At 42.6% G+C, this 13,870-nt stretch overlaps 1 protein-coding gene across 1 annotated transcript in view; it reads left to right on the top strand.

Annotated features, from left to right (window-relative positions):
* The window catches only part of zgc:101566 (Transmembrane protein 263-B-like), a 34,790-nt gene that overhangs the window by 1,716 nt on the left and 19,204 nt on the right, over positions 1-13,870 (top strand). The window contains exon 2 of the mRNA XM_056281944.1: positions 3,508-3,637. Coding sequence (XP_056137919.1) covers positions 3,508-3,637 — 130 coding nt within the window. The remainder of the gene's footprint in view (positions 1-3,507; positions 3,638-13,870) is intronic.

The raw sequence follows: 13,870 nt of genomic DNA, 5'->3' as shown, positions 1-13,870 counted from the left end.
TTTTAATGATGGCCTACTGAGATTGTTTTGTGCGCCTGTTGTAAAGACTGGCCATGTGTCCGAGGTGAAGATAGAGGACAATATTTTGTGTTGTATATAATAGGTAATATAATACTGGGGGCGGGGGTGGGCACAGTAACCATGATCACATTAGTGTTAATTGTTATTAAATGTGCAAGCCTGGTCCTGGGAACACTGGTGTAGCAACAGGACCTTGCATCAGCTCGCAATGCAGAGAGACAATGCACCCCAGTCCCTCATACAGCGTAATGAAACAGTATTCTGTGCTTTTGCACACTTTGCCTTTTTATCAGATGAGCTCTTGTAACCCAAACGGAATGTCACTTAGGACAGGTAAAGATAGAGTCAAATTATTTATTTTGTGATATGTGGCAAAATATGACCCAAAAGTCGAAAATCCCCTTAACTAAGGGCATTTTGCATAATTATTTATGCAAAATGGGGCCCTGATGGCACATACACAATCAGCTTTTGCCTAAATCAACACAGGGATTTGTCAGTCGTTCACCTGTGATCAGTGACGTCTTGAAATTGATTCTAACTGATAACCAGTGGAGGGATGCTTTGTGTATTTATCACTTTCACTTTTCTTGAGTCCATTCAAAATCTTTACTGCTTCATTCTAAACAAGCTGGAGACGAGAAAGACACTTTTGACTGGGCTGGCAAGATAGGCTAATTTGCATTGGGATGACTTCTAAATCTGTTGAGGGTAAAAAAAGATTAGACCTATTTAATATTTGATATATCTTTTAACTGCGGAAAGCTTGACTACATTACTGTCTTTAACTGTTGGGTAAAAGTCACTGTTAGAAACAGTCAGCTATGTGTCAGGCCACTCATTTTAAGTCAGAGAAGATAATACTGCCAAGGTAATTTCAAATCAAACTTCTATAATGCCCCTCTGTAACAAATACATTTCTATAATGATTGATTTCATTGAGTTGTACAATGAAATTGGTATTCTGCTTCAGACCACCAGCATTTGATGTACACAGTACAGTTCCTAAGAAATTTACAGTGTTATGCAAAAGTTTGGCCGTCCCTGGACAAATTGCATGTTTTGTTTACGGATGAGTCAAAACAGTCAACTAGTTGACCTACAGGTGACCTGTCAACTACTGTATCAACTTTCTTTCTACTTTTTTTTTCCTACTAGTATTTTGGATGGATCTGAGTAGTTTTTCTTAATCCCTTAGAGTAATTAAATAAATTAGACAATATATGTAAATTAGTCCAATGTTATTTTGGCAACAACTTTTTTCGAGAGAGAAGTGGTTGTTGCAAGTAAGAGGCATGTACGTAACTTGCTGTGATCCATCATGGTGCAAATATAGTCACGGTACAAATAAAACAGATCAATGGTATGGCAGTTTTTATACATGCATCTCTTTATTATGATTGTGTGTTCATTATTTACGGGCGTTGTCTTTGATTCAGAGCCTATTATAATGAGCATTTATGTAGATCTGTAATTTATCCATGATAAGAAAACATTGTCACAAGCTGTTATGTCACAAAAAGTGCATAGACAGGCCGCTCTGATGGCCGAGCGGAATAAACCGCCGTTCTTGCAACCCGCTCGTCATGTGGCTGGGAGGTTCGTATCCCAGACTCGCCGTAACCGGTCACGGCCAGAGCGTCCACGGGGCAAGGCATTCATTAGGCCACCCCTACGCGAGGGATAGTGGGTATAGATTGGTGTAGTGTTCGGGAACTCGTCATTCTCCAGCAACCCCTCTGGCCCATCCAGGCGCCTGCAGCCAAGCAACCGAAAGCATTCTCCCTACGCCTCCCTCGCGGCCTGAAGGTAATGCAATCCATGCGAGGCTTCGGGGTGTAAAACAGCGAGAGCAGCCGACACGAGTTTGAAAGAAACTGGTGTTACGACTATCTCCTTCCTGTGGAAACGTGAGCCAGGGGAGTTATTCGACAAGAGTTCCGGCCGTATGCCATTGGGTTAATCGGGTGGGATAAGGGGAAAAACTAGAAATAAATTTAGAAAAAGTGCATAGACAGGACCTCGTTCAACCAAATCCCTCGGGATTACGAATATACATAAAACACACCAAACCTTTTGGAAAACATTTTTATTAACAAATAACAATACAAACAATAATACTGTAGAATAACATAATCCTTAAAAATTAATGCGTTTAATTCAACTGAAAGACACATGTTGCTGCACTATGCCGTCCATCTCAGCCAAAAACAGGGAAATGTCTGGCTGAGTCCTTCCCGAGTCATGTTCAGCACCCCCCCACCCACCCCCCCAGGCCGAAGGTTCGAATATTCACAGTTGATTACTACTGAAGCTCTGGAGCTCAAAAAAATGTATTCGGGACAACCCTATTGGCCACAATCACCCAAGTTGCATTTGGAGGAAAAAAATAACATATTGCATACTTTTCAGCATGAGGGTGGATCTGTTATGCTTGTACCCATTGTATTGCAGCAACTGGTAAGGGAAATATTGTCCGGGTAGAGGGTATAATGGATTCTACGACGTATCAACAAATCCTGGAAGCTAACATCCAAGGGTCAGTGACAAAACTGAATCTGAAAAGAGGTTGAATAGATACTACAACAATACAATGAACTTAAACCTACCTCAAAAATCAACCGTGAACTTCTTCAAGAAACAAATGATTAAGGCTTTGTAATGGCCTTCAAAGTCCCCAGACTTGAATATTACTGAAAAGCTGTGGGTAGATCTCAAACATGCAGTGCATGCAAGACAAATTAGGAATATTTCTAAACTAAAAATGTTCTGCAAGGAGGAGTTGGGGGAAAATTCCTAAAGCAAAAATAGAAAGGCTGTTGCCTGGCTACAGTCTTTGCAGAAATCACAGCCTCCATACTTGGAGGTTGTGATTTCTGCAAAGGAGGAGTTAGTAAGTAACAACTGTCAGGGTGCCTTAACCTTTGCATATGCCACATTTGATATTTTATTTTTCTCATCAGTTACATTCAGCAAATACATAGTAATTTTGCATTAACATTTGAAGAAACGTTTTGTTTAAGCATGTTCGCTCCTGTAGTTATATTAACTTATTTTCATGTAGAGATTTAACATGACATGCTATTTGTCCAAGGGTGCCCAAACTTTTGCATACCACTATAATGCAGCTTGCAACACCGGTTTTTGACAGGAGGAACAACTTGAAATCATCTGCATATTGCACTAGAGAGTAACTATAAAAAGGTATTGAATGTTACATGCATGAAATTCTATTTAGGCCGCCAGGCCCTGTGATGGCCTGGTGGCCTGTCTAGGGTGTCTCCTCGCCTGCCACTCAATGACTGCTGGGATAGGCGCCAGCATCCCCGCGACCCCGAGAGCAGGATAAGCGGTTTGGATAATGGATGGATGGAATTTTATTTAAAAGCATCCAGAGCACCTTATAATTAGTTGGTGGCTGGTTATTTTTTACAACTTTGACTATGAATAATATGGATAAGCCTCAAGAATAATTTTCTCCTTCAGGAGCTCACTTCAGAGCAAGAGATGGGAGAGGAGGGTACCTTGCCTCCTACTGACTTCTCCAACCAGCACAGCATTCAGGATGGCATGCAGGAGGAGGTCCCATTCTATCTGCAAGAGGAGCCACCGCAAGGTAGGGGGACTACTATTAAAAGGAGCCACAATCTGACTCATTTACTAGTGGAAGAAATTGTACTTCATCAACAAAGCCATCTCTTCCCTACTTAGAACCCTTTTCCATAGCAAAGCAGAATGGTTCTGAACATGAAGAGTAATACAAAAGTTTGCATTACTCTTCATGCCCAGGAAGGGCATTTCCTTTAGCAAACAGTTTGGTGTGGAATGATTCCAAACCATGCTCATTTCTGTATTTTCAGCACCGTTTGATAACCATGCTCAATGCGTCCAGATTGTGCTGGTGGGGGGGAGGGGGGGGCTTGGTGACGTCAGTGTTCAATGATTGGTTTTACATTCACATTACTTCCTGTGACACCATCACGCCTGGTATGGTGTCGATACCCTACAGCCCATTATTCGACCCTACACCAATCATTAAGCATGGTCTGATATCGCAAGGCACAGATATTAGTTATTTTAACCAGAAAACAAAAAATCAGAAGCAGAATCAGAATACTTTATTCATCCCCGAGGGGAAATTGGGTAATACCTGAATCTCTGTAATGGTCAGTGGAGGAACACTGACATCTGGTCTGACAGTACAATCCAAGAACATCTTGATGGGCTAAAGTGAAATAATAAAGTGTACCATGCGATAATTGAGTCACTGGAAAAACTTGGGATACATCACACATCCAAACAATATAGAGAAAAGATTTTTAAAAATTAAACATGCAAACAGGTAGTAGTTATTTTGTGATTTGTGCTCTCCAAATGTAGCCGTGCATGTAACTACCACTTCTGTATGAAAATGAAAAGTAAAGCAAAAAAAGTACAATAACATGAAACAAATCCAAACTCATAAGCAGTGAGTGAAGAACAACAAAGCACTTCTGTCGCATGTGTGCACAGATGGATGCAGTTGCATGGGGTCATCTGTTGTCATAGTTTTTCTGCACAACTTTGTAGTCCTGATTTCATGTCTAACACTAATTGTAACACAAATGATTACGATGCCAAAGCAATTCTCAAGAGAAGCAATGTAACTCTGCTGCTGCTGAATACGGGGAGTGCAAAATGACTTTATGGAGAGTAGCCCCCAAAACAGCCATTTACACCAATAATTTTTTTTATCAACCACAGAATTGTTAAGTAATATTTGTACATTCTTGAAAATTGCAGTTATATTCAGAGATAGGCATCACCCTTATATTGTGTAAAAAACAAAAAGCAAAAGAAATCAAAAGAAATGCCATTTCAGTCTTTCAGTCTAATTGGTTGATGAGTTTGAGGACATCGTCATATAATGTATTGCCTTGGATTGGCTGTATATTTTTATAATTCATGATAACCAATCACCACCAAATCATGATAACCATTCACAACCAATCACCAGCGTTTAGCTGTGATGCTAGTGCTACCATAATTGAAATCAAGTTTGCACAAGGTAGTTATGGGTCAGGCTGACAAAAAAAACTACTACTGGATGCCAGTTAATAAGGTTTCTAAAGATTACTAAACTGAAATTTATGTGGGAACCGTTTAGTTCGTTCTAATAAACTGTTTTACCCCAATAGACTCCCAGTCATTCTAAGTGAATCTGCAAACCCCAAGGAGTCACAAAAACGAGGCAAAGAGTAGTCATCGTCTGTATGGAGCAACAGTGGCTCAGGAGGTAGAGCAGGTCGACTGGTAAGCGGAAGGTTGCCCGTTCGATCCTTGGCTCCTCCTTGAAAAAATGGCGAGGTGTCCTTGAGCAAGACACTTAACCCCTAACTGCTCCCAAGGAGCTGGTTGCCGCCTTGCATGGCTGACACCACCATCGGTGTGTGTGTGTATGTGTGTGTGTGTGTGTGTAAGGTATTCATTGATTGTGAAGCGCTTTGAGTGGCTGTTGCAGCTAGAAAAGTGTTATATAAATGCAATCCATTTACAAATCTATTTGCATACAACGCTGAATGTTACCATACGCATCATATATCGACTCTCAGCAGCGTCAATAACACCATGGGATGGGAATGAGTTATGGGACAGTACTGGTGTCTGCATGTTTTCGCCCATTTACTACAAATGGTGTTTACTTTACATAACTCCAGGCCATTTTCCAAAGCATGCCGTCGTATTTTAGATTTTTGATTCTGTTTTTCCTACCTTCCTGGCAGCCATTGGTTTCCATTCATTCCAGTACAGTATGAAAATCAACTTGCAGACTTGAAACTTTCAGCTTTCATTATTTAATTAATATGAGACCAATGTGCGCTCTGATGTTTTATTTGTACCTTTTTCTTTGCTGCAAAATGAGAAGTACACTAATACTTGAAAAAATGTTCACATCATTAGATTTGCACTAAATATAATTGTTTATAACTCTAACTTCCCAGTGATTCCCAGTGTGAGCCGCGGCCCCCTGGTGGGCCATGAAGATACTGCAGGTGGGCCGCAAGAGGTCGTTTTCAATAAATAAATATTTTGTAATTAAATTTGAAATTAACATAAAATGTTTATTATTAAATATTTGCATTTAAACATAGAATTGTTCACATAAAATTGTTGTTTATGAAATAACTATACATAGGGAAATACTTCATTTTAGTCTCATGTGTTGAGCAGACTTGGAATTAAAGGGTTGGGTGGGCCGCGGAAGATTTTCAGATTTCAAATTGGGCTGCGGTATTCTTAAAAGTGGGAATAGCTGTCCTATAGAAAAGTGAAGCTTTTTCATTAAAGCCATATTACCCAACCGGTCCATGTCTACATGTATATTTGTGTGTACATCACTTGCAGTTTGCATCCCAAAACCATACCGATTTTTTGGCCTCATAAATATGTATTTGTAATGTTCTGTATTGAACCTTGGCTTTAATATCACGACGACACAGGCAACTCTGTAGAATCACGCTTACGTTTCATCGTCTTCTTCGCTCGTTACATTTCCGTATGAACTTATTTGTCTTTACCTAACGTCTAGCGCCCCCTAGAGGTCAGATGTTCCACTACATCCCCTTTTAGTCAATTATCACATTTCTTTAACTTTTCATTTAAATCTTATCCAGCTTGTTATAGAACAAAACACATTTCCAATATCATGCATTTTCTTTAAACATGAACTGTATTATATATATATTTTCTTATCTGAAGGGCAGGGTGGACTACCTGACCCTTCTGACTCTGCTGCAGGGGTTTATTCTGCCCTTTTTCACAACATGTCTTCCTAACACTGAACATGACCCGTTTTACCAGTCCAGTCTTTCAGGTGGACGGGAGACTCTCCCTGATCTGGTCACAGTCACATTAGGGTCAGGCTGGATCTGGTCACACTGGTCTGGTTCTGGAAGAGCAGTAAGCTGAGCTCGGTTTCTTCTCAGTGTTCCCAGTTCCGTCTCTACTTTGTATGATCTTGGAGTTGAAGCCGATGCTTGTACTGTTCCAGTGGTCTTTGCTGTTCTGATCGAGACTCTCTGGCGCGGTTCAAGTATCAGCAACTCCTTTGCTCTGTCTTGCTCCATAAGTTTTCTTTTGGTTATCTTTCATCCTCATTTCTTTCCTTTTAAAAGCTTGGAGGTCTGGCCATTTTGGTCTGAGTGTTTGAGGAGGGACTGGAACTGTAGACCTCAATCTTCTCCCCATCAGCAGTTCTGCTGGTGAGACTCCATGAGCTAACAGGGTTGTTCTGTAAGCCAAGAGAGCTTTCTGGTGATCTGGTGATCTTGATTCTTGCTCAGTATCTGTTTTACAGTTCTCACCACTCTCTCCACCTCACCATTGCTCTGTGGATATCTGGGGCTCCTAGTGATATGTGCACAGTCATATTCTTGAATGAATGCTGTAAACTCAGAAGAGGCGAACTGTGGCCCATTATCCATCACTAGTAGCTCAGGAATGCCAAATCTGGCAAAGATGACTTTCAACCTCTCCACCGTGGTAGCACTTGTGAGTGTCGGCAGGTTGGCTACTTCAGTATATCTTGAGAAGTAATCAATTACAACTAAGTAGTGGCCTTTTCCCCACCGATCTGCAGCCATTCTTTGCCATGGTCTTGCAGATAATGGTGTTGTCATCAGAGGCTCTGTTCGATAACTGGAAAACTGGCAGCACCTGTCACATCTTTCCACTAGCTCTCTGATATCTCTTGTCAACCCAGGCCACCAGATGGACTGTTGTGCCCTGGCAATGCACTTCATCATGCCCTGGTGTCCATGGTGGATTCCTTCAAGCATCTCTCTGCGCATGGGTGATGGAATAAGGATTCGTTCCCCCTTTAGTAGGATACCATCTGCTACGTGCACGTCTGCTCTGTATGAACAGTATGGCAGGAGATTCTCAGGGACTGCTTTCCTATGCACTGGCAACCCTTGTCTGTGTACACTCTGAGTTGTCTCATCCTTGCATCTCTATTCTGCATTTCTCTGCAGGGGCATCAATTCACCAGAAGCCAAGGTATGGCAAAGTCAGATGACGTCACATCTGGCATCATGTGACATCAAATCAAGTCCCTCAAATTCTCATTCTAGCTCAACCATGTGGCTCTGTGCCAGTAGTTAGCTACAACCATTTATTTCATTTATACAATCACGTCACCCTAATACAGTCAGAGCCTTGACTGACTCACCTAGACATTCCTCATCGCCCGCAACGGAATTTGTACCCCCCGCCACAGGTGTAACGCCTTGGCCCTGCTACAGATTATAATATGGCAAGGACGTATTATTGTGTTTCATGTTTTCAAAGTGAAACTTTTTTCACAAAATCAAAGATGGCTGCTGAAAAATAAAAAACGGTCACCGGTAAATGGACAAACCCCCACTGGAGAAAACCAAACAATCAAGCATTTATTTTCCCAAGATTATGAATGTTTCAAAATTGCTTTGGAATAGGGCTTGTGGTTATAAAGCTATGCCACTGGGAATTCCAACCATGTAGTTTGAATTTCTGGTCGGTGGGGGGGGGCAGTTGCCAAAAATAGATGATATAGTGAGCGAAAATACGTGGACTGCACGAACATTCTATTGTGCTCCTCCGCCTATTCTGTTACAATTAAGATTTCCAATAACGTGCACAGATTATGTTTTAACATTTTAACCACACTTTGTTTACATTAGGCATGCTAATGGCAATTATTATGGAAGTATTTTTCTTTTGCGGTTGCACCAACAATTAGGCTACAATATTATTGTTTGCATTAATTAAAGAAAGAACAGTGTAATGTTACTTTATTGTATCCTCTTGAACACTCTCTTGTAACAATTATAGGCAAATAATAGGCTACGTTTAACTAATCAACCTACATTGATTACATAAATAAAAACAAAAGGCCTACTAAACCTATCCAATTAATTGATTCTGTGAGTTTCTTAAAACATCGTAAACATAGCTTCCTATCAATATGGAACTGCCGTAGCCTATGATCCTATAATCATAAAGAAATACAAACAAGAAATGTTCAAATAAATCACGGTAATAAAGCTCGGTCAAAAGCTATGTTGCTATTTGCAAAGCCCAATCTCCTTCACCAACTAAACTGGCTACGTCAATAATAAACAAAATATTATTCTCAGTAATAATATGTATAATCAACACATTATAATAACCAAATTAAAGATGTCATTTTCAGGATTATGGCTCTCTCTCGACTGTTTAAAAACTTTCAAGACAATGCAGATACTGTCTACAATCAGGGGCATTGCAAGATGGAGGGGCAGCCGCAGTTTCGCTCGCTTGATTAATTTTTCCAGGACAGGAGAGAGATTCACGCATTGGAAATAAAAAAAAAACACAAAGAAACAAAAATTAAGACTTTCTCATAATTTCCTTTCATTTTTTACTGGTCCCTTCTTTTGGGGAAGCTTAGCTTTTATGAATAATTGTCCATTCAATTAGATTCAAAAAACTTTATTTCTTGCTGAGGGTAAACTACCACTAACAACAAATAAGGCCACGACCAACGGCCATGATAAAATTGGCTTGTCACAGTAACCTGGCCTCTTTGAGCACAATTTTATGTGCCTTGTGTTTATAACAGTATAATCAAGCAACGGAATACATGAATTGCCAACACTTGGCATTGACACATTTTAGAACTTACTTGCGAAAGAGTCAACAAACGTTCAACCTTATACAGAATACGTTTTGGACGAGTTGCAGTTTGCGCCTCCAGACGCTAGGGGAGCAGTGACCCCACTTGGCCTAGCCAAACTACGCCCATGATTCCAACATAGACCCAAGTTATATCTACTACTATTGCTTTCAGCTGCTCCCGTTAGGGGTCGCCACAGCGGATCATCCGTTTCCATTTCTTCCTGTCTTCTGCGTCTTCCTCTGCCACACAGCCACCTGCATGTCTTCCCTCACCACATCCATAAACCTCCTCTTTGGCCTTCCTCTTCTCCTCTTCCCTGGCAGCTCCATATTCAGCATCCTTCTCCCAATATACTCAGCATCTCTCCTCCACACATGTCCAAGCCATCTCAATCTTGCCTCTCTTGCTTTGTCTCCAAACTGTCCAACGTGAGCGGTCCCTCTAATATAATCGTTCCTAATCCTGTCCTTCTTCGTTACTCCCAGTGAAAATCTTAGCATCTTCAACTCTGCCACCTCCAGCTCCACCTCCTGTCTTTTCGTCAGTGCCACTGTCTCCAAACCATATAACATAGCTGGTCTCACAACCCTCTTGTAAACTTTCCCTTTAACTCTTGCTGGTACCCTTCTGTCGCAAATCACTCCTGACACACTTCTCCACCCACTCCAACCTGCCTGCACTCTCTTTTTCACCTCTCTACTGCACTCCCCGTTACTTTGGACAGTTGACCCCAAGTATTTAAACTCAAATGCCTTTGTCACCTCCACTGCTTGCATCCTGACCATTCCACTGTCCTCTCTCTCATTCACGCATAGGTATTCTGTCTTGCTCCTACTGACTTTCATTCCTCTTCTCTCCAGTGCATACCTCCACCTCTCCAGGCTCTCCTCAACCTGCACCCTACTCTCACTACAGATCACAATGTCATCCGTGAACATCATCGTCCATGGAGACTCCTGTCTGATCTTGTCCGTCAACCTGTCCATCACCATTGCAAACAAGAAAGGGCTCAGAGCCGATCCTTGATGTAATCCCACCTCCACCTTGAACCCATCTGTCATTCCAACCGCACACCTCACCACTGTCACACTGCCCTCATACGTATCCTGCACCACTCCTACATACTTCTCTGCAACTCCTGACTTCCTCATACAATACCACACCTCCTCTCTCGGCACTCTGTCATAAGCTTTCTCTAAATCTACAAAGACACAATGCAACTCTTTCTGGCCTTCTCTATACTTCTCAATCAACATTCTCAAAGCAAACATCGCATCTGTGGTGCTCTTTCGTGGCATGAACTCATACTGCTGCTCGCTGATCATCACCTCTCCTCTTAACCTAGCTTCTATTACTCTTTCCCAAATCGTCATGCTGTGGCTGATCAACTTTATACCTCTGTAGTTGTTACAGTTCTGCACATCGCCCTTGTTCTTGAAAATCGGTACCAGTATGCTTCTTCTCCACTCAGGCATCCTCTCACTTTCCAGGATTGTGTTAAACAATCTAGTTAAAAACTCCACTGCCATCTCTCCTAAACATCTCCATGCCTCCACAGGTATGTCATCAGGACCAACTGCCTTTCCACTCTTCATCCTCTTCATAGCTGCCCTCACTTCCTCCTTGCTAATCCGCTGAACTTCCTGATTCACTATCCCTACATCATCCAACCTTCTCTCTCTCTCATTTTCTTCATTCATCAGCCCCTCAAAGTATTCCTTCCACCTTCTTAGCACACTCTCCTCGCTTGTCAGCACATTTCCATCTCTATCCTCGATTGCCCTAACTTGCTGCACATCCTTTGCAGCTTGGTCCCTCTGTCTAGCCAATCGGTACAAGTCCTTTTCTCCTTCCTTAGTGTCTAATCTGTCATACAACTCACCATACGCCTTTGCCTTTGCCTTTGCCACCTCTCTCTTTGCTTTACGCTGCATCTCCTTGTACTCCTGTCTACTTTCTTCATCTCTCTTACTATCCCACTTCTTCTTTGCCAACCTTTTCCTCTGTATAATTTGCTGTACTTCCTCATTCCACCACCAAGTCTCCTTGTCTTCCTTCCTCTGTCCTGATGACACACCAAGTACCTTCGTAGCTGTCTCCCTCACTATTTCTGCAGTGGTTGTCCAGCCATCTGGCAACTCTTCACTACCACCCAGTGCCTGTCTTAACTCCTGCCTGAACTCCACACAACAGTCTTCCTTCTTCAACTTCCACCATTTGATCTTCGGCTGTGTCTTCACTCGCTTCCTCTTCTTGGTCTCCAAAGTCATCCTACAGACCACCATCCGATGCTGCCTAGCTACGGTCTCCCCTGTCACCACCTTGCAGTCTCCAATCCCTTTTAGATGGCGCCTTCTACATAAGATATACACTCACTGGCCACTTTATTAGGTACACCTTGCTAGTACCGGGTTGGACCCCCTTTTGCCTTCAGAACTGCCTTAATCCTTCGTGGCATAGATTCAACAAGGTACTGGAAACATTCCTCAGAGAGTTTGGTCCACATTGACATGATAGCATCACGCAGTTGCTGCAGATTTGTCGGCTGCACATCCATGATGCGAATCTCCCGGTCCACCACATCCCAAAGGTGCTCTATTGGATTGAGATCTGGTGACTGTGGAGGCCATTTGAGTACAGTGAACTCATTGTCATGTTCAAGAAACCAGTCTGAGATGATTCGAGCTTTATGACATGGCGCGTTATCCTGCTGGAAGTAGCCATCAGAAGATGGGAACACTGTGGTCATAAAGGGATGGACATGGTCAGCAACAATACTCAGGTAGGCTGTGGCGTTGACACGATGCTCAATTGGTACTAAGGGGCCTAAAGTGTGCCAAGAAAATATCCCCCACACCATTACACCACCACCACCAGCCTGAACCATTGATACAAGGCAGGATGGATCCATGCTTTCATGTTGTTGACACCAAATTCTGACCCTACCATCCGAATGTCGCAGCAGAAATAGAGACTCATCAGACCAGGCAACGTTTTTCCAATCTTCTATTGTCCAATTTTGGTGAGCCTGTGCGAATTGTAGCCTCCGTTTCCTGTTCTTAGCTGACAGGAGTGGCACCCGGTGTGGTCTTCTGCTGCTGTAGCCCATCTGCCTCAAGGTTCGACGTGTTGTGCGTTCAGAGATGCTCTTCTGCATACCTCGGTTGTAATGAGTGGTTATTTGAGTTACTGTTGCCTTTCTATCAGCTTGAACCAGTCTGGCCATTTTCCTCTGACCTCTGGCATCAACAAGGCATTTTCGCCCACAGAACTGCAGCTCACTGGATATTTTCTCTTTTTCGGACCATTCTCTGTAACCCCTAGAGATGGTTGTGCGTGAAAATCCCAGTAGATCAGCAGTTTCTGAAATACTCAGACCAGCCCGTCTGGCACCAACAACCATGCCACGTTGAAAGTCACTTAAATCACCTTTCTTCCCCATTCTGATGCTCGGGTTGGAACTGCAGCAGATCGTCTTGACCATGTCTACATGCCTAAATGCATTGAGTTGCTGCCATGTGATTGGCTGATTAGAAATTTGCATTAACGAGCAGTTGGACGGGTGTGCCTAATAAAGTGGCCGGTGAGTGTAGTCCACCTGTGTGCACTTTCCTCCACTCTTGTATGTCACCCTGTGTTCCTCCCTCTTCTTGAAATATGTATTCACCACAGCCATTTCCATCCTTTTCGCAAAATCCACCACCATCTGTCCTTCCACATTTCTCTTCTTGACTCCATACCTTCCCATCACCTCCTCATCACCTCTGTTCCCTTCACCAACATGTCCATTGAAGTCCGCTCCAATCACCACTCTCTCCTCCTTGGGTACCCTCTCCACCATGTCGTCCAACTCACTCCAGAATTCTTCTTTTTCATCCATCTCACACCCAACTTGCGGGGCATATGCACTGATAACATTCAGCAATAAACCTTCAATTTCCAGCTTCATACTCATCACTCTGTCTGACACTCTCTTCATCTCCAACACGCTCTTGACATACTCTTCCTTCAGAATTACCCCTACCCCATTACTCCTCCCATTCACACCATGGTAGAAGAGTTTGAAGCCACCTCCGATACTCCTGGCCTTACTCCCCTTCCACCTGGTCTCTTGCACACACAGTATGCCTACCTTTCTTCTTTCCATCATGTCAGCCAGCTCTCTCCCTTTAC

This window comes from Lampris incognitus, chromosome 6 (genome assembly GCF_029633865.1).
Source record: "Lampris incognitus isolate fLamInc1 chromosome 6, fLamInc1.hap2, whole genome shotgun sequence".
NCBI classification, from domain to species: Eukaryota; Metazoa; Chordata; class Actinopteri; order Lampriformes; family Lampridae; genus Lampris; species Lampris incognitus.
This window is presented reverse-complemented; position numbering and strand designations above follow the sequence as displayed.